This window comes from Emys orbicularis, chromosome 7 (assembly GCF_028017835.1).
Source record: "Emys orbicularis isolate rEmyOrb1 chromosome 7, rEmyOrb1.hap1, whole genome shotgun sequence".
NCBI lineage: Eukaryota > Metazoa > Chordata > Testudines > Emydidae > Emys > Emys orbicularis.
The window spans coordinates 76,132,909-76,157,668 of NC_088689.1; the positions used below are offsets into that span (position 1 = coordinate 76,132,909).

At 48.1% G+C, this 24,760-nt stretch overlaps 1 protein-coding gene across 1 annotated transcript; it reads left to right on the forward strand.

The window, feature by feature from the left end:
- Window positions 1–665: 665 nt before the first annotated feature.
- MYOZ1 (myozenin 1) lies at window positions 666–23,970 on the forward strand. Its single transcript, XM_065408480.1, has 5 exons — window positions 666–743; window positions 4,643–4,824; window positions 16,687–16,945; window positions 21,855–22,017; window positions 23,739–23,970. Exons 1-5 carry the CDS (start codon window positions 668–670, stop codon window positions 23,968–23,970), a joined length of 912 nt encoding a protein of 303 aa, XP_065264552.1. The 5' UTR covers window positions 666–667.
- Window positions 23,971–24,760: the final 790 nt, after the last annotated feature.

Here is a 24,760-nt window from a genome sequence, read left to right on the forward strand (position 1 = left end):
CTGGAAAGTCCAGTCGAAAAGGAGACCTGGCAACCCTAAATAGCACCCGAGCCAAAAGTCCAGTTACTCAAGGGCAGGGGGAGGTGCTGGGTCATTAACCCACATCAGCCCCTGCTCAGCCTGGGCCGCCTCCTACCTGCAGGCAGGCTCCTTGAGACGATCCAGTGAGCAATGGTGGGGGGAGAGGAGAAAGTGACGGGGGCAGGGCCTTGGGGGGCAGAGACAGAGCAGGGGTGGGGTCTTGGGGGGTAGAGGCAGAGAAGGGACCAGGGCCTGGGGGAAGAGGTGGGGCAGAGCTTCCAGGGAAGACGTGGAGCAGGGTTGGGACCTTGGGGAAAGAGCTGGAGCAGAGGCGTGGCTTTGGGGGTAGAGGCAGAGCAGGGGCGTGGCCTTGGGGGTAGAGGTGGAGAAGGGGCAGGGCCTTAGGGGAAGAAGTAGGGTAGAGGGAAGAGGCGGGGCAGGGGTGGAGCTTTGGGGGTCTGGTTACCAGTTAGAAAGGTGGCAACCCTAAGGATGTGGGGGAATTGAGGTGAGAAATGAAGGGTTATGTACCGTATCATAAAGAAGAGGCAGGAAACTAGTTTCCATTCTCTCACTACAGTTTTCAAGTGTTTCACTCTCCAAACTCCTTGTCTCTCTAAGTTGAAGCAGAGAATCCTTTGTGGTAATGCCCCTTGCAGGAACTCCGGCTCCTATCAAGACGAAAAAGTCCACTAAACTCATTGGGAAACTAACTCGTGAAGGTAAGAAGTATGCACACAACTCCCAGAAATCCCTGGTGGTACATGGCTCACTCTATATCGGGGCGGGCAAACTTTTTGGCCCAAGGGCCACATCTGGGTATGGAAATTGTATGGCGACCCATGAATGCTCTGAAATTGGGGCTGGGGTGCGGGAGGGAGTGAGGGCTCTGGTGTGGGACCAGAAATGAGGAGTTCAGGGAGTGGGAGGGGGCTCCGGGCTGGGGCAGGAGGTTGGGGGCTGCGTGTGGGGGGGTGAAGGTTCTGGCTGGGGGTGCAGGCTCTGGGATGGGGCTGGGGCAGGGGATCGGGGGGCAGGAGGGAGTCCGGGGGTGCAGGCTCCAGGAGGCACTTACCTCAAGCAGCTCCCAGAAGCAGCAGTATATGTCCCCACTCTGGCTCCTACATGGAGGTGCGGCCAGGCGGCTCTGTGTGCCTCCCCATCTGCAGGCACTGCCCCATCTGCAAGCACCACCCCATCTGCGGGCGCCGCCCCTGCAGCTCCCATTGTCTGCGGTTCCCAGCTGGCTGCCCCTACGCATAGGAGCCGGAGGGGGGACATGCCGCTGCTTCCAGCAAACCCCCGACCCCACTCCCCGGCTGGAGTGCCAGAGCGGGGCAAGCCCCCAACCCCACTCCCCGGTAGGAGCTTGAGGGCCAGATTAAAATATCTGATGGGCCAGACACGGCCTGCGGGCCGTAGTTTGCCCACCCCTGGTCTACATACTGCTACGCAGATCAGGCTATGTGAGTGGAGCTGGGTGAAACATTTTGACTGAAACCTTGTGAATTTGTGTCGGTGTCACCGAATTGTTAGACTTAAAAAAAATGTTAAAACACTTCATTTCAACATTTTTGAAAAATGTTTTGGATTTTGATTACAAATGGCTTTTTCTTTAGAAATTTCCTTCAATTTAAAAAATAATGTAAAATGTTTTAAAAATGCTTGATATCAAAATGAAATGTTTCATTTTGGTTCAAACAAGGTTTTGTTCAACCCAAAATGATTTTTTTTTCCGATTTGACAAAAATTTGGAAAAAAATCAGTTTTGTATTGTCCCAAAATTTGATTTTTTGGATTTGCCAGAGAACCAGACAGTCAGTTATTCACACAGCTCCATAGGGGAGCCCATCTCCAAGGCACTGGGGTGCGTGAATGTGCTGGGCTGGCTAGTGCTGTTACACCTGTGGGCAGATGGAGTCATCCCACTCAGTGATTATCAATTCCACACTATTCCCATTGTTTGTTGTGTCCCATGGTTTCCAGCACACTTACTGGCGGTCTCTATTTGGTGCCATGCAGGTCTGAATTAGTTATTTGGAGGAGGAGCCAGGTTGGCAGGCAAGGGGAAGGGAAAGGTCCCGGAAGCATTAAATATGTTTAGAGAAATCAGGAGGAGAGTCTATGATGTACCTATCCATTCTCTGATGGTAACATCCGAAGATGAGGTGCAGTACACATACTGCCAATCGGCCGGGTCTTTCAGATAACATCGCATACCAGCATATGTGGTTGGCTAGTGTTCGCTCACAGGGATTTAGTTTGCTAACATTCCCCACACAGGAGTGGTATAAACACAGTGGGCCAAACTTTGTTCTTGGTTACACAGATGTAAATCCATTGATTACAGGGGGGTTACTCCAGATTTACACTAGTATAACTGAGAGCAGAATTTGGCCCTGAATATATGTCAGTGCTCCGGTGCCTTTAACTAGCTACGCACCAGCATGGGTCTGTCATTACCTCCATCCCTAATTTATTTTCCTTCTTAAACAGCAACCCCTTGATTGTCAATGGGCCAAGTTCTCCCAGTGGGATTGCAACTGACAGGAGAATTCAGCCCTATGTGTCCTTCCACTGCAGTGCTAGGGACACATTTCCTTCAGCAGCTGATGTTTGTATTGGAGGGGGTGGTTTGTACACAGCTGTGATACCCCTTTCCCTCTGACTTTAAATGTAGGGATGAGGAGATTTCCAGAGGTGCTGCAAAGAAGTAAAAAGCTAATGTTATTCCCTTCCCAAATCGCCAAGAGGGAACTCAGGAATCTGCTCTGCTCAGGAGAATGGGGATAGGGACACCTTTATGTAGGTTTTTAGGTTTGCCCCCAAGCCAACAGGAATTACTAAAACCCTGTGTTCACATCAACAGGCAAATATAACTCCAATATTCTATAGAAAGTCTCTTCCCACTGGGAATAATGCTGTGTGGAACTGGCTAGCTAAAGAGAGAGTTCCTCCAGAGATTTTGCCCATGTGACCAGCTGGGCTGGGGAGGAGAGGGAAACAGTCTCTGCCAACAAGAAGGGCTGTTGTTTCAAACAGGTCAGTGCTCACTAGGGAACTTTTAGTGTGTAGCAACAGGGGTCACATGGCCACTTAGTAGACCCTAACATTATTCCTGCACATTTATTGCACTGGAAATATCAGGCCATTTGAATTCCCTGGTTTTGCTGGCATATTCATTGGAGGCTCAGTGGTGCTTGTGGTATCATAAGAGACTGGCAGTAAATGAGAGGGGAAGGGGTTTGTAATCAGAGGGATAGATCCTTGTTTCCAGCTGAGCTGCGTGTAGTGTAGGACCTAACATGAAGAGAAAGGTGGCTATATGCCACCATTACGGCCCTGCCACCCACTCCCCATGTTCCAGAGGTTGTTTTGGGCAGACATATATTTAACTCAAAGCTCTAACACACACTTGAGAGAGAAGCTCTCTCTGTGAAAAATTTGGGATCTATGCCATTTCAACTGAAGACTGAGGCTACGGCTTCACTACAGGGGGGGGGGGGTCGATTTAAGATATGCAAATTCAGCTACGCGAATAGCGTAGCTGAATTCGACGTATCGCAGCCGACTTACCCCGCTGTAAGGACGGTGGCAAAATCGACCTCCGCGGCTTCCTGTCGACGGCTCTTACTCCCACCTTCGCTGGTGGAGTAAGAGCGTCGATTCGGGGATCGATTGTCGCGTCCCAACGGGACGCGATAAATCGATCCCCGAGAGGTTGATTTCTACCCGCCGATTCAGGCGGGTAGTGTAGACCTAGCCTAAGAAAATCCCTACTCCTCTGCATTCTGGTCCCCCCCCAGGAGTCTTCTAGCAAAAACAGGGGAGGAAAATCTTGCTCTTGCTGGTGTTTCTAGAGTAAAAAACAAGCAGCAACAACAACAAGATCATAAAGAAGCAGAAAAGGGCACAGACACCCCTCGCCACTTTATAGATTCCCTTTAAGATTCCACCACAGAATTTCAGGGAATGGAAGGAAACATTTCTTCAGTGGCTTTGAGGTTTCTGGTGGCCTCACCAGATTTGTGGCCTGAGGGACTGTCAGTCAGGATGATCACAATGTCTTGACCAACTGCTAAATAGGACAGAGGGTCACTGCATTACAACAAATCTTTGTAATTAACTTCAGGGGGGTGTTTTCCATGCACACAGCCAAATTAAACCTCAGCCATTTGCATGTCTGTCTGGTAGGGCTTAATCCAATGGTCCCAGATGTTGTCTTTGCTTGTCAGTGCTGCTAGGTGAGTGATTTCCAGCTGAGCTGACCGTAGAGCAGTGGAGTGTAGAAAGGTGACCAGACAGGCCACCGGGGCAGTGTGGGACAGCAGTGGGAGGACTTCTTGCACTGATTCATGTACCTCAGAAGTGGGATGTGTGTGTCCATGCTAACGCTGCCCTGATGTAACTCCCACACATGCAGATGCACTTTGGATAGGAATTAGGGTAAATTCCATTCATGGATATCCAGGGGATTGTGTGTATAGGATAATTCCATCAGTGGAACCTTTCTAATGCAGATGAGGCCTTGCTGCTGTGGAGGGCCTGGTGTTTGGAAATAAGGAGCAGGCAGCCTGGGACAGAGAGCTTTCTAAGATGCATCTTCTGGTATCTTTTCCAGTCATGCCACAAGAAGGGTCCAAGCTGAACTTGGGGAAGAAGATCAGCATCCCCAGGGATGTGATGCTAGAAGAGCTCTCACTCCTCACCAACAAAGGATCCAAGATGTTCAAACTACGCCAGCTGAGAGTAGAGAAATTCATTTATGAGAATCACCCCGACATCTTCACTGACAGTTCCGTGGTAGGTCAGAGCATGCAACCACAACCCGGTTCTTACACACACGGGAATGTGAGGGAAAGTTGCACGGCTCCACTCTCGCCACAGGCTAGGGGGATATTCCTTGGGTGGGGGAGAGGCCCAAGACTGTGAATGAATATACAGATTGAACTTCCTTTTCGCACCAGCATTGGGTTCCTTCAGGGCACTTTTGAGATCCATTGATGGAGCAATGTCAGGAAAGCTGAACACTAGGAGAACACCGAGGATCATATGTTGTGTTGATGTACCAAAGCTAGAAAAGTGCATGACTATTTACCTGTTATTATAATAACAAAATTTCCCTTCTCGCACTGGGGGCAAATGATTCATTCAGATCTGAGGTCAGCTCACCTGGGCTCTCTTCCATTTTTACTGTAGGACGTGGCATTTTCCCTTCTTGGTGTAGGACTCAGTTCAGTTTTGAGAGATGATCCATGAAGTAAAATTGAGACAGAGGCCTCTAGCTGCTGATATTGCACTTACTTCGGTTTGTTTGCTGGGAACCCATTAGAAGAACTGTAAAGGAAAGAATGTTTTATTTTTGTTAGTGTCCTGTGCTGGCCTTTATAGTGGATAAAGTCAGGCTTATGCATTTTTTCCTTCCTCCCCCACCTCAGAAAAATTAATTCTGCTTGTTGTTTAACATTAGAATCAGGGCTGGTCTTCCCTGTTTTTGTTGGAAAACCAATTAGAGGATTGGAGTGGGAGCTTTCTCAGCCCTCATACAAAGTAACGTTGATATTGAACTTTTCAGATAGAGCTTTTCTCCCAGGCGGTTGCCAGCAGTTAAACAAACAGAAGAGATCTCATAATTTTAAACACGGTGACTCAACATCTCCTCTCCTCTTCTGTCTGCTATTTAAGCTTCCATCTCTTGGCATGCCATCATCCCACTTATCCTCCCGTCCAGGGGAATTCAAGACTTCCTATTTCTAATAAAAGAATTAAGCTGAAAAATGTTCCACAAAAGAAAAGCTCTGAGGTCTTCCTCATGATTAAAGCAGCAAATAAAGGATTTTTTTCCCCTTTGCAGTTCACCTTTAACAAGTACAATTTGGGAAGAAGCCATAAGATAGGCTGGGTTGGAGGAAGAAAATGCCATCAAAATAAGAAGGGGCAGTACTGAGGGGTGGTCTTAGTGAGAGTCCAGGGCTGATATTCAGGATATGTGGATTGTATTTCCGGTCCTGTGTCCCCTTGGGCAAGTCTCCATCTCTGATTGTTCATCTGTACAGTTATGTTACGTGGCTATCCTGACCTCCCTCCCAGAGCGTTGTGCCATTAGTATCAGTGCTTTGAAGTTCTTGGATGGAAGGTGCTGGAGAAGTATGCAGCATTGTTATAAATAGTCAGCAGCCCAGGAAAGATGTTGAGGAAGAGGGTGAAAAGGACACAGTTAAACCGATAGCCTTAAACAGGTTACTGCTGCTTCCAAACCCCTTCTCCACCTGGGGAGCTGAGGCACCTACGGCTCACTTAAGGTTGCAACAGGGATTGCAGACATGGGAAAAGCTCAGAGATCCCCAAAATACCTGAGGCTCAAGTTCATGTGTCAGTTTCTGAGGCTGTAGTGAGGATCCAGAAACGACATCTTTTATGTGAGTTCAGAAGGTTGTGAAGGGTTTATGGGAAAGCTGACTTTGGGGGCATATGAGGCCAAGGCCAGATTTTCATAAGTTGAGGTGTCCAATTTGAGAAATGCAAAGTGAACGAATTGTGGCACTTCAAGCAGCTCAAGTTGGGCACCAAGAAACTGAGGCACCGAAAAGTAGAAGGTATTTTTGGAAATGTGGGTCTCTGAACTTGGCGTTGCCAGAGACGGGGGGAAATGATTCTATCCCAGAGCTGGGAGGAATTTACGTTGTTTTTTATTCAGTAAATAGTAAGCTTCACTCCACAGTGCTCTGGCAATGGATCCCAACCACCTTCTGGACAGACACCCATGTTTTCCCATGGCGAGAAAGGAACCTGGCCAGGATACTCATTCACTATCATGCAATGTCTTCCTGAAGAGGGTGAAATATTTCAGAGTGACACTGGAAGATGCTCTGCCTTGGGGAAGGGTATTTGGGGTTTAAAAAAGTCCTTAGCAAGCCTGGAATTTCCTGCATGGCCTTGCCGTGGTGAACTCTGAGGGTAGCAGGTTGATGAAGCATCTCCAAACAGGAGTTGCTGTTTCCTATTTTAAAATCTTACGTGCCTCCTTTTCAGATCTGCCTTTTTCAAAACAGGAACAAATTACAATTGTCCATTGTCTTTGGCCTGCAGGGTTCAGTCTGCCCTACTAGCCCCGATCAGGACTAGATTGACAGGATCAGGAACATAACTTACCATCTGATGGCTACTCGGTGAACTATGTGAAATGAGTCCTTTGCACTCAGTCCATTGCCTTTATTAGTATGTATTTATTGTATTGTGGTAGCATCTAGGAGCCCCAGTCATAGACCAGAATCCCACAGTGCTAGGTGCTGTACAAATACCTAGTCCTGCCTTGAGTGCAGGGGACTGGACTAGATGCCCTCTCGAGGTCCCTTCCAGTTTTATGATTCTATGAAACACAGGAGAAAAAGATGATCCCTGCCCCAAGGAGTTTACAAGCTAAGTATAAGACAGAGAGGGAGCACAAGGAAACAATGAGACAGTATTGTCCAGAATGATAGGCAGTGGTCTCAGCACACCAGCACCTTATCCCTTGTCAAGTTTTTTGTAGGCCTCACAGCAAAGGAGAATTTTGAGCAGGGATTTGGAGGAGGACAATGAGGTAGGTTTGCGGATGTTTACAGGGAGCACCTCCCAAGTGTGTGGGGCAACAAGGGAGAACGCACAAAGGTGTTTGAAAATCTGGCAAGTGGGCAATGGAGGTTGGCATCATGGACTGATCGGAGGTGAGTGTCAACAGCTCTATGGCAAATGAGAGATGATAGATAGGGTGAGGATTTGTCATGAAGGACCTGGAAAAAGTGAAGTAAAGCAACTTATATTTGCTGCAATGGAGAAGGAGGAGACAGCACAAGAATGCAAGGAGAGGATTGATGTGGTCAGAGTGACAGGCTAGGAAAGTGATCTTAGCAGCAGAATCCTGAACAGATACGAGTGGGGCAAGATTGTATTTGTCAGGGCCAGAGAGAAGGATGGTGCTGTAGTTGAGATGAGATGATGAGACCCTGGCTGAAAGTTTCAGCTGTGTGGATGGACAGGAAAGATCACATCTTGGAGATGTGATGCATAAAGAATCAGCAAGATTTAGAGCTGGCCTGGAGGTGAGGACCTAGAGAGGGGCCCCAGCAGAAGCTGATGCCCAGGTTATGGGCCTGAGTGTCTGGCAGGATGGTGGTGGTGTCTACAGTGTTGGAGAAAGGAGGTTGTGGAGAGAGCTTTGGGGAGGGGGAGATTAGGAGCTCTGTTTTAGCCATGTTGAGCTTGGATGGATCGTTAACAAGGAGCTGGCATGGAGACAGGCTGAAATTTCGTCTTGAAAAGAAGGAGACAAGTTTGGAGTGAATAAATGTCCTCATCACAAAAACTATCACCACAGCTGGCCCTAATTAGTACCTCTGCTGGCAGCCTGAGCAAAGAGACCGGAGGCCGACTGGGCCACAGAGACTGAACTATCTTCCTCCCAGAGCTGGTTTCTCTGGAGCAGGGGAGTAATATAAGGGCAGCTGCTAGTGCCATCTCTGTGCTGTGGACTGATTCTTATTTCCAGGGCTGTCGTTACAGCACCTGCCACTTGCACCAAATTCAAAATCTTTTTCTGACTCTAAGATTCCCTGTTCCCTGCCATCCCTTCCTTCCTTCATCTCCATTGCATGGAAGGACACCGAAAGAGAACCTCTAACAGGGGGAAATAAGGGAGGGAGCTTGCGGTTTTGTTTAGCAGAGGAGTAAAGCATTTCTACTGCTACTTTAAACTGCTCTCCTCTTACAATTCATGTTAGTGTCCCCTAGATCCTAGAATAAAACAATTATGGAAGTGGAGAAGCCCAAAACTGGGTAAATGGTTGTATGTGGTAGCGAATAAAATGAGTTTGGTAAGTTCTCAGCCAAGCCAGGAAGGTAGAGCTAATGCAACTCCCCCTATCTGGCAGCATGTATTTAAAAGCAGTCTTTAGGACTGAATGGGCAGTGACAAGAAATCTCTGAGAGCTGAGGCCAGGGTGGTCTTTTCAGATCAGAGGGAGGGCGCAGTTGTGAAGCACAATGCGGGGAGCAGGGACTGACGCACTGGATCATCAGTCTGGTTTCTGTTGTGCCTCCAGAAGAGAGCAAACAGCAGTCAGTGGCAGGAAGGGAAATACTACAGCCCCCAGGCTATGCTAGGTACTGCACACAAGACAGAGGAAGGCATGGCCCCACCGGGCTAACCATTGAAACTGCCAGATATGACATGAGGGAGGAGTGGCAGGAAGGAGGGGATGGGACAAGGGTTCCAGCAATACAATCAAGGGGCTACATCAATACAATCAAAGGCACAACTCAGTGGCTCCCTTGGTCTGTTAATGTATCTAGAGAAAGGAGGCTGGAGATAAATAGAAATAAGGGTACATGTTAAACAGCAGCAATATCTTTATATCTTGAAGGCCTGCTCTGCACTGAGCATCAAAGCCTTTGAGCAGAGGTTGGGGAATGACCATCAGTGGAGATACTAAAATCTGAGACTTGATACCCATCTGTCAGAGATACTCACCTCAGTGCAGGTGCATGTCCTGGGATGAAACTGGTCAAGGAAAGTCAGTACTGCCCTGATCGAGCAGGGTTGGATTAGAAGATCTGCTAGACATTTCTTCCACCCTAAACGAGTCTATGAATGACTGTGGAGACTGATAACCCTCTTGCTCCAGGAGAGGTGACATGTGCGGTGGGGGATGGTGGGGAGGAAACCAGAATCTCCCCTCAGCAGCTTTGGGGTCTGCTACAGGATGGCTCTTTATATGAAGTGGGTCCAGCTTCCCTGTGTCAGGACTGGTGCAGCCCAGGTTGAGCTGATTAATAGGCCAGGGTGGCATCTGGGGCTAATAAATGAGAGGAAGAGAGCTGTGAGAATGGAGGAGGGCCTTGGAGGAGTTCTCTGGGGAAAGCTGAAAGCAGGAGAGCAGTGGAGGGGCTAAGCCTGCTGAGCTGGAGAGCCAGTGCCAGCAGGCTGAAAAGAGTTGAGGCCCGGGGCATAGCTATATTTGAACTGCAAGGTGTAATTTCCAGCTCAAGGAGCTCTGATCAAGCTAGTGCACTAAAAATAGCATGTAGCCACGGTGGCACAAGTGGTGGGAGGAGCTACCCGCCTGAATACCTGCCTTTCTCAGACAGGGTGTACTTGCCACACTAGCCCCTCACGCAGCTGGGACTACACTCTGTCAGTGCATTAACTCAGTTATAGCTAGCATGGGCATGTCTCTGTGAGCTGGGAATTATCTGTCGGAATGACGTAGGAGAGTGTCCGGCAAAACACAAGGGGCCAGAGTGGGTAACCTCAGCCACCCTTCTCTGGCCCTGGTGGCCAAGATAATGTGTGTCTCCAGCAGTGCAACACACAAACCATTGTTCACTGCACTGCCCTCGGGAACAACCCTTTTGTAACCAGCCAGCTTCCACAAGCTACCCGACCAGCACAAATCCACCCTCCTCTCCAGCACTGCAGTAGTACACTGGTGTGCATAATCCATGCCATGTGAACAGCTCTATAACAACAAAACTAGGGGGAAAAGCCATTGATACTCAGTGGGTTGCTTGGCTGATTGTGTCTCCTGTAGCCACCTATGATTTTGTTGCTCTCCTGCAGGGCTCAGGACAAGGCTGGAGTCCATATTACCTACCCACAGGACCATGCTTGCCTCCCACGGGAGAGTGCAGTTATTTTAATAAATTAGCATGAGATACCTGACTACCTGGGACTATCACTCCCCTTTTTCCTCATACAAGCACATGGCAAAACTCAGCCCTGGTGTAAGGGGTGCAGCTCCAATGGAGGATTTGCGGACACTTCCCTGCACACTCTCTCTCAGAAAAAATGTGTGCCTGTTCACTTACTCCCTCTTGCTGTTCCATGCCTGTCTGTTTGAACTTTAAATCCTCCTGGCCCAGAATAAAGGAACATATAACTGGCTGCTCCAGTAACTTCAGAAGTGTTATTAACAACACAGACATCAGGTATTTGGGAACCTCTTCATCAGGGAGGTGGAAATAGAAACACATTTGGTGCTCCCAATCATTCCTTTTAGGGCACAGCAAGGCACCATCACAGAGCTCACAGTGTTCCTTGCCAGGCACTCCCTCTGTGACATCAGGGCCTTGAGATGCTCAGATGGGTGGATCATTTTTCACCAACCGTTTCTCCTGAGGCACATATAGCAGTGCTGGAGGATTAGGAATGGATCCTGGGCAGGCGCTCAGCAGCTTGCAGGATTAGACTCTTGGTCGGAAAAAGGTTTCACAGACATACAAGTTTCGGTTGTTTACGAATCTTGAGGCCTGTGCCTCTCTAGGGTCTAAGCACAAGCAGCAGTTGCTTTCTGGTTAGAATATTTTGTAATGAATTCAGGGCTGCTGGATGGACAGCCCTGGAGACTGAAGGCCTCCATCCCCTAGTACAGTGCCGAGCAGGCAGACGCAGAGCAAACTTCCCTACACCTCCTAGGGCAGTCTGTGTTACCCATTCACTCCTTTGCCTCTGCCATAACTGCCAACAAGGGGGCCAATTAATACTGATCCTGGCGGTGCTTTTTGTGATGTGGACATGAACTGGGGTCACTAAACTCCTTTCATGCTGGTCCCCTAGCATATAGCTACACTGCAGCCTCCCAGCCCAGGCAGACAGACATGTGTTAGCTACACGTTAGCTAACATGCTAAATGTAGCAGTGCAGACAACGCGGCACGAGCTAGCCACTCGAGTGCAGACCCAGGGGCCTGAGCTGGCTTGGAGTCAGGCAGGTAGCCAATGCTGCAGTGTCCACATTGCTATGTTACTACACTTGCTCAAGCAGAGCTAGCCAGCTCTGTCTACCTGGGCTAGGAGGCATGCTCAAGCTGCAGTGTAGATGCACCCCAAATGGCCTCCAGGTGGTAGCAGCTTTTGGCTTACATTCAAGCTGGTAACCTACAGGTGAAAGGTTAGCCACCCAGCCTCTGAGACAGCCCACTGGTAGCCACATTTCCCTTTAAACACCTTTACCTCTGGCATGTAACAAGCAACAGAGACACAGCTTCCCCCTCCCAACTTTGACCAGGAACAGTCTCCTGCTTGGGACTCTCCTTCAGGGACTGCTGTCTGTTATAGAAAACATTAGGTTGAGGCTAGCTTTCTTCACTTGTTGTACAAAGAGGGATGAATGACACAAGACCTACCAGGACACCAGGCCCACTCTGGATGCAGGAACTAGAAAGGTTCTGCAAGAACAATTCTCTTTTCTATATGACCTTTCCCATGAGCAGGGCTCCCTCTGGAGTAGCTGGCCCACCAGCAGTTTTGGTGGAAAGGAGAGAGAACTTTTTAAGTGATAGATGCAGTGCCATGTGTTAGCGCTTTGAGATGACCTCCCTCCCACATCCCAAAACACCCCTTTATTTCAGTCTGCCTTTATACAGCTGTGCAGTTCCCCATGTATATCCAAACAGACAGCCTTACCATCCCCTGTGTACAGCCCCAGGTAGAAGAGATGAAACCTCCATGATCACAGTTCTCTCCATCCCAAGTGTTTTCTGACATTCAGGGGAACCTAATCTGCCCTGTTCCTAAAATGGGAAGCCCATTCAGGCGGGGATAGGAGAGATGTTCCCAAAGGCTGCCAGTGGCACCAGCTCCATTGGTTTAGCTTGCTGATGGCTGGATGCCTGGACTGCAGCTTGGATGACCTGCTGTAAAGCTCTGGACAATGTCACTAAGGCATGGAGTGGAGGGTTGATAATGCCACACTGAGCCTTGTGGGGTTTTCACTTCTTCTCATCTATTTTTAGCTGAACGAACAGCTGGCCTTGAAAGCCTGTTACAGCCTGGAAAGCTTCTCTTTGCTAAACTGCACTAGGTATAAGAGACATGAAGAATCCTTAACCCTTTAAAGAATCATGGGATTCACATTGCCAATTGGCTGCACCAGGGGAATTTATGCAGGCAGTATAGCATGATGAATGCATCTTTGGTTCATCTTCATCTGACTTTCTCCATTATTGCTTCATGTGCCTATAACCTACCCCCAAATCCAAGTGCAAAGAACATATGTGATACATGTACATGGATAGTATTACATGTTTTATATGTGATACCTGTGTCTGTGTGCAGACTGTAATATTCCAAAGGAGCCACTTTCTTTTAGCTCATATGTGTCAAGATATGATCCCACATACATTCAATATGTAAAACATGTCATGTACATAGTACTGCCATATATGTCACTTAAATTTTTATTCCACAGAGGTAGTTGCTGAAATCACATTGAGGGAAGATGGGGTACTGCCATGTCTGGCACCACACCCTTCCCTTATTGGGGGTCCCATCCCACAATGGGCCATGTGCCCTCTTCCCGAAAATAAGTCAAAGGGCATTAAATGTGCTTAGCGTTTGCAAAATCAAGCCAATATTAGGTGGAACAGAACCTATTTTTAGGTTATATGAGACTATGTTTGCTAGCCCTTGCTAGGGAGGGCAGAGGACCTGAACAGCAAAGCCAGCTTTGTCTTTTAGATGAATGCAAGTTTCTTCCTCACCATGCTGGTTGGCTAGAGCTGGTTTGCTAATATCCACTAGGCTTATAATAAAAACTTTCATTCCCTTACTTTCCTCTTGCACATGCAGTCGGTCTCATGGAAGCCTTGGGTGTTCTCACAAGCTGCCATGCCTCCAGGTTTTCACAACCTTCATAGAATCATAGAAATGTAGGACTGGAAGGTGACCTTACTCCTCCTTGTGGCTCATCTGGGGAATCAGCTCTGCCACTTTGTCAGATGCCCCTTCCTGTGGTTACTCAGTCCATCATTCCACTCACTCACTCACTCACTCCATGGCCTCTCATGCACCAGAAGCGGCAGCGCTTTCCTCTTCATAGCTTAGCCCTCTGACTAAGTCACATTAATGTTCTCCCCCCCTTCCGGGGTATCGCAAGTCCTTTGAGGCAAACTGTCCCAGGCGCTCCGCTCCCCAGTGCCTGGTCTCTGCCACTCCCAGTGGCTGGGAAGGGAACCTGGGTCCGCCCTCTACACGGGGTTCCAGTCCAGGGACCTTCAACCTAACAGCTCGGGGCTTTTACTCTCCCAGCCCTTACTGCTCCTTCCCTGGACTGCTTCCTAGTCTCTCTTTGCAGCTTCCTGCTCTTCCTCCTTGTATCGGGGAATGCCACTGCAGGTTTCCTCCCCCAGCCTCCAACTTCCTTTCTTTATAGAGTCTGTCCAGCTCCTGCCCCCAGCCAGACTTCATCAGCAGTTAGGTCCTAGCACTTCCTAGGTTTCCTCCAGGTGCAGCCTAAGGTTAATTGGCCTCATTTACCCTTTCTGGCCTTGTGTGGGGTGGCCACCCCATCACAGACTTCGAGAAGTCATCAAATCCAGCCCTCTGCAATGAAGCAGGACCAAGTAAACCTAGACCTATTCCAGTATTTAACTATCCTTATTGTTAGAAAGCTTTTCCTAATGTCTAACCTAAATCTCCCTTGCTGCAGATTAAGTACATTGCTTCTTGTCCTACATTCAGTGCACATGGTGAACAATTTGATCACTGTCCCCTTTATAACCTCTCTTATCATATTTGAAGACTTATCAGTTCCCCCTTCAGTCTTATTTTCTCAAGACTAAGCCTGCCCATTTTTTAAAGCCTTTTCTCAGACATCAGGTTTCCTAAACCTTTGATCATTTTTGTTGCTCTCCTCTGGACTCTCTCCAGTTTGTCCACATCTTTCCTAAAGTGTGGCACTCAGAACTGGACACAGCACTCTGCCTGAGGCCTCACCAGTGCTGAGTAGAGCGGGACAATTACCTCCTGTGTCTTACATGCAACACTCCTGCTAATACACCCCAGAATGATATTAGCCTTTTTTTGCAACTGCTTCACATTATTGACTGATATTCAATTTGTGATCCACTATAATCCCGAGATCCTTTTCAGCAGTATCACCACCTAGCCAGTTTTCATTTTGTAGCTGTGTATTTGATTTTTCCTTCCTAAGTGAAATACTTTGCACTTGTCTTTATTGATTTTCATCTTATTTATTTCAACCAATTCTCTAATTTTTCAAGATTGTTTTGAATTCTAATCCCATCCTCCAAAGTGCTGCAACCCTCCCAGCTTGGTGTCATCTGCAAGTTTTATAAGCAGATTCTCCACTTCATTATCCAAGTCATCAATAAAAATATTGAATAGTACCAGAGCCAGGACTGACCCCTGCGGGGCGCCACTGGTTACGCCCTCCCAGTTTAACAATGAACCATTGCTAACTACTCTTTGAGTATAGTCTTTCAATCAGTATTGCACCCACCCTAGAGTCATTTCATCTAGTCTGCACTGACAGTCATGTGGAACTGTCAAAAGCCTTACTAAAATGAAGATATATCACGTCTATTGCTTCCCCCTCTTCACTAGGCCAGTCACCCCATTAAAGAAGAGCCATATAGAGCAGCCTGTAAAGAACAAATGCACTGGTGGCCAGAGGAGCAGTTTCATGTTGTCACAAGTCCTGGTATCCCAGCATACTTAGTGGGCTATTGACTCAGTTCTCATTTACCTTACCTTGCCATGCTAGCACATTCCTGCCATGAAGCACTCCCTACTATTCCAGCCCTGTCCACCTCAGCTTAGCCAGTGCACCTCATTTCTGACCTGTATCTCCTTGTGACAGTTTATGCCCCTAGGGGCAGGGCAGCGTGGCCTAGCGGCCGGCGTCTATAGCACCACCCTCAGGTCCAGGGCAGCATGGCCTAGCAGCCGGCGTCTATAGGGGTAGGGCACCCACCAAGGGGTGTGGTGGCCCCAGTGGGGGGTCTGGGCTCTCCCGACTCCACCGGGCCCCGACCCAGGGCCCTAACAATGGCGTAGCAACTTGCCACTGACTCAGCGGGGGGGTCCTACCGAAACACGCTGAGGTTTCCCGGGTGGGAGGTACCACTCCATCACCCTCCCTGGGTCACTTCCTACCAGTGTCTGTGTTGGGGTCTCCCATGAGAGTTCAGGTTCTCCGTGGTCAGCTGGGCCAATCACCTTCTGTGGCTCCTCCAGTCGCTGTTCAAGTGGGCCCAGGGAGGCTCTGATTCCTGGCGCAGTCAGGGGCTGTGGCTGGCCCTCCGCAGGAGCTTCCCAGACAGGTCCTTTCCCTGCAGCCTCCAGCCCAGAATGAGCTGGGCTTCCTCCCTTTATACTGCTAGAGCATCTGGAGCATACTCAGTCCTGCTGGGGAGGCGGGACTTCCGCTGTCAATAATATGGGCTTAACCCTGTCTGGGCTAGTGTGGGGTAAGCAGACCCCGTCACACTCCTCCTGTTATTCCAGTCCTGCCACAGTCCCAGCTCTACTGGTACACCTCACTCCTGACCCTGCAGTTCTAGTTCAGAGTACCAGCACAGATCTGCTAATGTGCTTCATCCCTCCCCTCCAGCATCCCCTGCTCTTCCACACCCTGGACTCTAAAGTAGCCCTGCCAGTGCACCTCAAAAAATGACCTTCAGCATCCCCTGCTCTTCCATGCCTGCCCCTATACTGGATACAGGGAAAGTTCCAGGCTACATGTTGCAAGTGTTTTTGTAATTTGGACAGATGTCCAGTAGGAACTAGGAGGAGACCCATCAAGCACCCTTTGAGCTCCACACCAAGGAAATATGAATGGAATATGCCCAGTAACACTAACTTCTGCCCTTTGTTCTCTCACTCCAGGATCACTTTCAGAAGTTCATCCCTGCTGTTGGAGGACATTACGGAGGAGAAGCTCATGGTTACTTGCACAGTGGTGGGCGGATGGTGGGTGGAGTAACTGCAGGGCAGTATGGATCTAGTAAGCTGCACTATCCCCCTGCCCCTCCTCCTAAGCCTGGGAGCAAAGGCGGTGCTGGGGGCACGGAAGCGGATCATGCCGGGGGCTCAGCCGGCAGTGGGGGAGGAGTGGATGGTGGAGGAAGTGACGCTGCTGGAAAAGGCAAGTATCTCTCACACACTAAGAGTGAGGATGGTGTAAATGTCAGAATTTGGCCCATTATCATTGTTAGGAATGGATGTGGCTAAAAGAAAAGATGTGAGCTGAACCCTTCCAAACCCAATTCCTTCTCAAAGTTTGGAAAAGTTGGATTGACTTTTGTTTCATGGTTTTGCTCACCTCTGCCTGGTGTTGGGAAGACACAGAAATATCAAAATTCTATTAGAATGTATCTGTCCTATCTAAATCAAGGAAGTTGTGAAAAACCTGGTAAGAAACCTTGATCTCCTAAGGTTGGTACAGCACATGCTTATATTACATATTGTCCATTATGGGGTTTTACACCTTCTTCAGAAACATCCATCATTGGCTACTGCTAGAGATAGGTGCTGGTCTCGTTGGACCATTGGTTGGATCTGGTATGTCACTTTCTACGTGCCTATATGTTTGCTTTGTTTTGGGATGAAAGAAGTTCAGCTAAATGCGAGAATTTTCAGATAAGCACCAGAACTGAACCATCAAATCTTTTGAGGGTCACTCATCACTAATTACTATTCTGCTGAGGCAATCAAAATCCATTCAATATTTTTATTGACTCTTAATGATGTGTGTATAATACCTTCCACCTACTTCAGTCCTTGGTTAATTTGATCCTCCATTTACTTTGGTCAGAAACCTCTGGAACTAAATCCCTTGTATTAAATCAACTCAGCATCCTTTCTTCATCAATTCCCATTAATCTCTTAGATGGCTTTGAAAATATCAGCCTTAATTTATGAGGAAGAATCCACATTTGGAATTAGATCAGAACCAGCCTTAGTAGTTCCAGGTGGGCCCCCCTTCATTGCTGCGAACATGTGTGATTCTTGTCTGTCATTGTCACATTACTGGCAGGGGCTGAGAGGGGATGTAGGCCAACCCTCTGGCTCCTGCTGCAGAAGTGGAGCCCCGTTATTTCTTTCTTTCACCCCTACTGTTCTGTTGCCTTCTAAACTGCTTTACTGACCCCAGGGTCTTCACAAGGAAAAGGGCTAGAAAATAACTTACTTATGGGGGTAGGTTGTTAAATGAAAGCTGAAATTGGATGAGGGGAAAGCTCTGTGGATGAGGGGAAAGCAGTGGATGTGTTATTCCTTGACTTTAGCAAAGCTTTTGATACGGTCTCCCACAGTATTCTTGCCGGCAAGTGAAAGAAGTATGGGCTAGATGAATGGACTATAAGGTGGATAGAAAGCTGGCTAGATTGTCGGGCTCAACGGGTAGTGATCAATGGCTTCATGTCTAGTTGGCAGCCGGTATCAAGCGGAGTGCCCCAAGGGTCGGTTCTGGGGCCGGTTTTGTTCAATATCTTCATTAATGATCTGGAGGATGGCGTAGATTGCACCCTCAGCGAGTCTGCAGATGACACTAAACTGGGAGGAGTGGTAGATATGCTGGAGGGTAGGGATAGGATACAGAGGGACCTAGACAAATTACAGGATTGGGCCAAAAGAAATCTGATGAGGTTCAACAAGGACAAATGCAGAGTCCTGCACTTAGGAAGGAAGAATCCCCATGCACTGTTACAGACTAGGGATCGAGTGGCTAGGCAGCAGTTCTGCAGAAAAGGACCTAGGGGTTATAGTGGACGAGAAGCTGGATATGAGTCGACAGTGTGCCCTTGTTGCCAAGAAGGCTAACATTTGGGCTGTATAAGTAGGAGTATTGCCAGCAGATCGAGGGACATGATCATTTCCCTCTATTTGGCATTGGTGAGGCCTCATCTGGAGTACTGTGTCCAGTTTTGGGCCCCACACTACAAGAAGGATGTGGAAAAATTGGAAAGAGTCCAGCGGAGGGCAACAAAAATGATTAGGGGGCTGGAGCACATGATTTATGAGGAGAGGCTGAGGGAACTGGGGTTATTTAGTCTGCAGAAGAGAAGAATGAGAGGGGATTTGATAGCTGCTTTCAACTACCTGAAAGGGGGTTCCAAAGAGGATGGATCTAGACTATTCTCAGTGATACCAGATGATAGAACAAGGAGTAATGGTCTCAAGTTGCAGTGGAAGAGTTTTAGGTTGGATATTAGGAAAAACTTTTTCACTAGGAGGGTGGTGAAGCACTGGAATGGGTTATCTAGGGAGGTGGTGGAATCTCCTTCCTTAGAGGTTTTTAAGGTCAGGCTTGACAAAGCCCTGGCTGGGATGATTTAGTTGAGGTTTAGGTCCTGCTTTGAGCAGGGGGTTGGACTAGATGAGACCTCCTGAGGTCCCTTCCAACCCTGATATTCTATGATTCTATGAAATTCCTCTTTATGTTTATAATTCCCTCAAAGCAAGGCAACAGGACCACAAAGAGGTTTTTGGTGGCCTGGGGCAAAATGTGAAATGGAAGCCCCCCACCCTTTCAAAAAACTACCACTGCAGGGAAGCCCTGGGGGAGAGGATGGGAGGGGTATTAGACAGTAAGCCCACCCTGCACTCGCCCTGCAGCGGCAGCTCCTTTGTCCTGCACCCGGCTTCCTGCTCCCGGTGTTGTGACCTGGCATATGGGGTCACAGCACCACTCACTCAAATTGGGCCTGGCCACCCCTCAGTCATGACAGAAGAGCAGCCAGGCCAAACCTGAGTGGCACTGTGACCCAGTTCACCAGGTCACAACACCACTCGGACTGGGGGCCCTCTCAAATAGGTGGCCCAGGGCAAACTGCCTCTTTTGGCCCCCCTCTGGGAGGCCCTGAAGCAGGGAACCTTGGGGCTGTGGATTTGGAAAGGCCTAAAGGCTGGCTCTGAATGAGAGAGAAAATAAGCGAGCCCAAAGAAGATGGATTTGATGGAAAAAAAGAATACAAAAGCTGTGCTATTCAGACTTTGCTGTTGACGTTATAAGCACTGCTGTTTTTGGTGCAAACTGAAGTAGACACCCTGATGGTGGGAGGAATAACACAATGCACTTCAGTCTGATCTGATCCAAATCAGAGGAAGGCACTGCTATAAAAATAGTTCTTTGTATGTCTAAGGTGTCTGTCGTCTAAGAATCTTAAAATGACCTACAAAGCACTGCTGAATTAACACTGCTGGTAGGTAGGTGTCATTGTGCTCAGCTGAGTAAACTAAGGCACACAGAGTGAAAGTAACTTGTCTAAGGTCACCCACTAAGTTAATGGTTGAACCGGAACTAAAACCTAGAAGTTGTGACTCCCAGGCCACTGATTTAACCCCTTGAAAGTGCAACTCTGTAGTCCCCAGGATGTGAATTTGCACAGGGAGACCCCAACAGAAGTCTCTAGGCTATTGTTTAGCCATTCTTAGGAGTTTAGAAAAATAATAATGTCTGAAGCAGGCAGCCCAGTGACAATGTAGCTCACAAAAGTGTAATTGGATGGTCTGTTCATGTCACTGGTGCACCCCGATAAAAACACCAATTTATAAAAAATACTGACCCATGCCGAGGGATGTGGCCAAATCAGACATGTTCAAGAAGAGGTTAGTTGGGAAGTAACCCTGAGTTGCAAAGATCCTGAAGTTCAAGGGCATTAGTGTCTGGGATTTGGGTTTGGCCCTTTATAGAGAGAGGAACTAGGTGAAAAGTTTGGCTGTAGGACCAAACTCCCCCATATTTGGTGGTCTTTGGCTCAGGGTTTGTTTGGGCCTCATGTAATGCTGATGGAATTTACACACCCACATCCCAAATAAGGGAGGAAGAGGTTAATTCGGGTAGTAGGCAGCATTTCAGCTTTTATAAAGACTTCCCCCTCAGATAGGAAAGGGCTGGCTGGTAGACAGATAGACCTTCCTGGGATAAGAGCCTGAACAGCCAGCTGGGGCTTTGGGGAATGTAACACTCTTTCTGCCTGCCCTGAAAGAGGAGTCTGCCTGGACCTGGGGCAGGTTGAAGCAAGCCATCCCTGTGATCTTACTGGGGTTTAAGTTTGGGCTACATGCTGTTTATTATAAATGTCTCTTTACCAAGATTAACCTGACAGAGGCCTGACATAGCTTCTTAAAGGTGTGGGACTGGCTGGGCAGCAGCTACCCCAAGCTGGAACTTCCACATTCTGGGTGAAATCCTGGCCCCATTCCAGTCAATGGCAAAACTCCTATTGATTCAGTGGGGCCAGGATTTCACCCTCCATCTCTAGTCATCAGTCTGAATGACGTAGGAGAGTGTCCGGCAAAACACAAGGGACCAGAGTGGGTAACCTCAGCCACCCTTCTCTGGCCCTGGTGGCCAAGATAATGTGTGTCTCCAGCAGTGCAACACACAAACCATTGTTCACTGCACTGCCCTCGGGAACAACCCTTTTGTAACCAGCCAGCTTCCACAAGCTACCTGACCAGCACAAATGCGCCCTCCTCTCCAGCACTGCAGTAGTACACTGGTGTGCATAATCCATGCCACGTGAACAGCTCTATAACAACAAAACTAAGGGGAAAAGCCATTGATACTCAGTTGGTTGCTTGGCTGATTGTGTCTCCTGTGGCCACCTATGATTTTGTTGCTCTCCTGCAGGGCTCAGGAAAAGGCTGGAGTCCATCTTCCATGTAATGTCTTCTGCAGTGGAAGAAGCCCACTCTTGCGGATGATGCAAGGCCATGCTGTGGGCCTGACTGCTGTAAAAAAATTAACTTCCCAGCATGTGCTCTGATGAAGCCCCATAGAACAGTTGCTCTCAAACTGTGGTCCACGGAACATGATTGTGAATGGGAAAGGAAGTGGTCCATGAGATAATTTCTCTTAAGATATGGTCCATCCTGTGAAAAAGTTTGAGAACCCCAGCCATAGATCCTAGCTCTTAATTTGTGACTTGCAGGGTCAGCTGGTAAAATTCAGTGGCTTTTAAGTTTGATGCCTACGACATGGAAAATGCATTTGTTCTGTGCAAATCTCACTTGATCAAAATGCTCTTCTCTTCTCTGTTTGTGTCCAGGTGAAAAGTCAGGAGGTGGAAAAAAAGTCTCTGTCTTTAAGACCTATATCTCTCCATGGGAGCGAGCTATGGGCATCAGCCCTCAGGAGAAAAGTCAATTCACCATTGACTTGTTGTCGTATGGTCCCAAAGTTGAACTCCCCCATTACAAATCTTTTAACAGGTGAGGCCACTTGGAGGTGTAATGCAGGGTACATGAGCTGTAGGACAATGCTGGATGTGGCCACTGTGCCTTTAACAATGTCAATGGGTTTTTCACACATGCCATGTTGCAGCCTCTTGTGGGACTAATTGCTGGAAGCCTACAAAGGGGAGAGAAGTTTTAGTACTAGAGACAACAAATGGGGATTTTTCTTTAGAAGGCTTTGTTCTGGAAGCAGAGGTCTTTAGTTCTATTCCACCTTCCCCAGAATACATTACACATGGTTTAGCTGGCAACGGCAGTGTCTCTAGTCTGCATCCATGGATTTATTACCATAATGACCTGTAGAGCCCTGGAAAAATGGCTCTTAAAGACTTGGGGCCCAAGTATCCACAGTACTGCAGTTGAGAACCAGGCCCTTGTTGCTCCTTCTTATGAGCAAAAAGTGTATTACAGATATTTCTAGCACAGCAGCAGCTTTCCAGTGCATTTCTAGATTTTAATCACACCTTTCCCCATCCATGTTGCTGAAAGAGGCAGTAGGTGTTGACTAATCTTCAGTCACAGAATGAAACAAAGCCTCAAGGGGGATTAGAACCCAGGGCTCACCTGACTCCACATCTTTGCTAGAGCTGCTGTACCATTATACCTGGGGGAATTCTGCACCACTGCACAATGCAGAATTTTACAGAAATTAACATTGTGCGTGCAGAATTTCTTTCCCCCCACAGAAATAGGCTGCAGTGCTGCTAGCCGCATCTAGTGACTGCTGGACCCGGCGGAGTCCAGCTCACACATAGAAGACACTGCTGTGGGGAGGGGGAGGGAGCTAGAGGGTTCCTGGCAGCTGCAGTTCCCAGCATGTCCTGAGGGAAGGAGAAGGCAGCGTGCAGGAAACTCCGTGCAAGCCTGGGACCGAGCATCAGGCTGTTTCTCCCTCTGGATCCCTTGGCTCTGGGAGGGTTGGGGGGGCAGGTGTCTGGGCAAGGGGGGACCCTGCGGCTGGGCTCTGGGAGGGGAGGGGGCGGGTGTCTGGGCAAGGGGGGGGACCCGCGGCTGGGCTCTAGGAGGGGAGGGGGCAGGTGTCTGGGCAAGGGGTGGGCCCCACGGCTGGGCTCTGGGAGGGGAGAAGGGGGCAAAGAAACAGGAACTGGGTTGTCATAGGGGTTTCCTTAACTCTCTACTCCTGCGGGAATTTTCATGTGTGTCTGTATTGTTACAGACATACTTGCTGACTGGTATTTTGAAATAAATTACCAAAATAATTGAAACTGGCGTGATTATGTAGTGTTATTTTGACAAAATTTGCAGAATTTTAAAATACTGTGCACAAAATTTTTATTTTTTTGGTGCAGAATTTTTAAATTTTTGGTGCAGAATGCCCCCAGGAGTATGCCATGAAGCCTCCTTTTTATAAGTTTATGGAGCCACTAGCAGCTGTGGCAGAGGTTGGCCTGGTGTGCTGCTAGAACAGTATGGGGGAAAGTATAGGAAAAGAACTATCAAGCACCTTTTTTAATACTTAAGGCACTGGAGAGGTGTATGTGTATGGTAGAATTAGTTTTTGATGTTTGGTAGATTTTGTGGGAGAGCGACTCCTGCAGCTGGTGACACTTTTCTTCTCTACTGGAGCCTTCAACTTTTCACTGATAAACATTAGACATGACAATAGCTTTTTCTTTTCTAAATCACATTGTTTACAAATGCGCTGCTTGCTGACTCCATTTGTCACCCTGTCCCAGGACTGCCATGCCTTATGGTGGGTACGAGAAGGCACGCAAGCTGATGACCTTCCAGATGCCTGAGTTTGATGTTGGTCCTTTAGTGCCAGAACCCATCATTGTCTATAATCAAGAAATCAACACTAGACCCTCCTTCAATAGGACCCCAATCCCCTGGCAGGCGTCAGGAGAACCCACGGAGTACAACATCGAGATCAAAGTGCCGATGGACGGTGAAACAGAAGAGCTATAAATCCCATTCTCTTCTTTCCTTCCTTTCTTTGCTCTCAACCTCTCAACTTGCAAGTCTATTGTGGGGAGCTGAGAAATGCACCTGCAGTCCCAGGGATCCTTCCTCCTCTTTGTCCTTAGGGCAGACAGGTTCCCAGTAGGTTCTAAGCTGATCTTTGCTGTGGTGTTCATCCATGTCAGAAGCAGACAGAGGGAAAGCACTGAAAAAGAGCAAGAGTGAGTGAGCAAGAGAGATGGCTTATCTTTGTACCCACCAAGGCGAGAAAAGACAAAATTATGGCCTATGTTTAATGACACTGCATGTTGCCTGGCTGCTCCATATTGAACCTGTCCTGTCACTTGTTAACAATCAATAAAGCACCTAAAGGAAATAAAGCAGTCTTTTGTTTGTTTGTTTGTTTGTTTGTTTTGTGTCAGGTCTGAAAAAAATGGCTGCTCAGGCTGTATTGGAAACAGTCATAACAAGATTAGGACAATATTAGTCTGGGGGTTGCCAACATACACCGACACCACAGGCACCAATGGGGGGGGGGGCACATGGATGCTCATTGCTCCAGCTAACCACACATAATGGGGTTAGACATGGAGACTACACAAAAGCTGCATCTAGTGCAGAATGTGACTGCTCACCAGCTTAGCAGCATTAGCTTCAAAGAGCATGTTATACTGACTTTGGGGACTTCCGTGCTTCTGATCACAATACAAGGGACTACGCAGATCTACACATCTTGCATGGTCTGGTCTTGGCTATCCAAGAGACTGCCTCATTCTCACCATCTATCACCATAGTA

What these genes read in the sequence shown, in the direction of transcription:
- MYOZ1 (XM_065408480.1), top strand. Translation starts at nt 668, where the DNA reads ATGCCCCTTGCAGGAACTCCGGCTCCTATCAAGACGAAAAAGTCCACT. An exon ending in TGGGAAACTAACTCGTGAAG is followed by an intron (nt 744 to 4,642) that starts GTAAGAAGTATG and finishes TATCTTTTCCAG; the next exon opens with TCATGCCACAAGAAGGGTCC. An exon ending in TCTTCACTGACAGTTCCGTG is followed by an intron (nt 4,825 to 16,686) that starts GTAGGTCAGAGC and finishes CTCTCACTCCAG; the next exon opens with GATCACTTTCAGAAGTTCAT.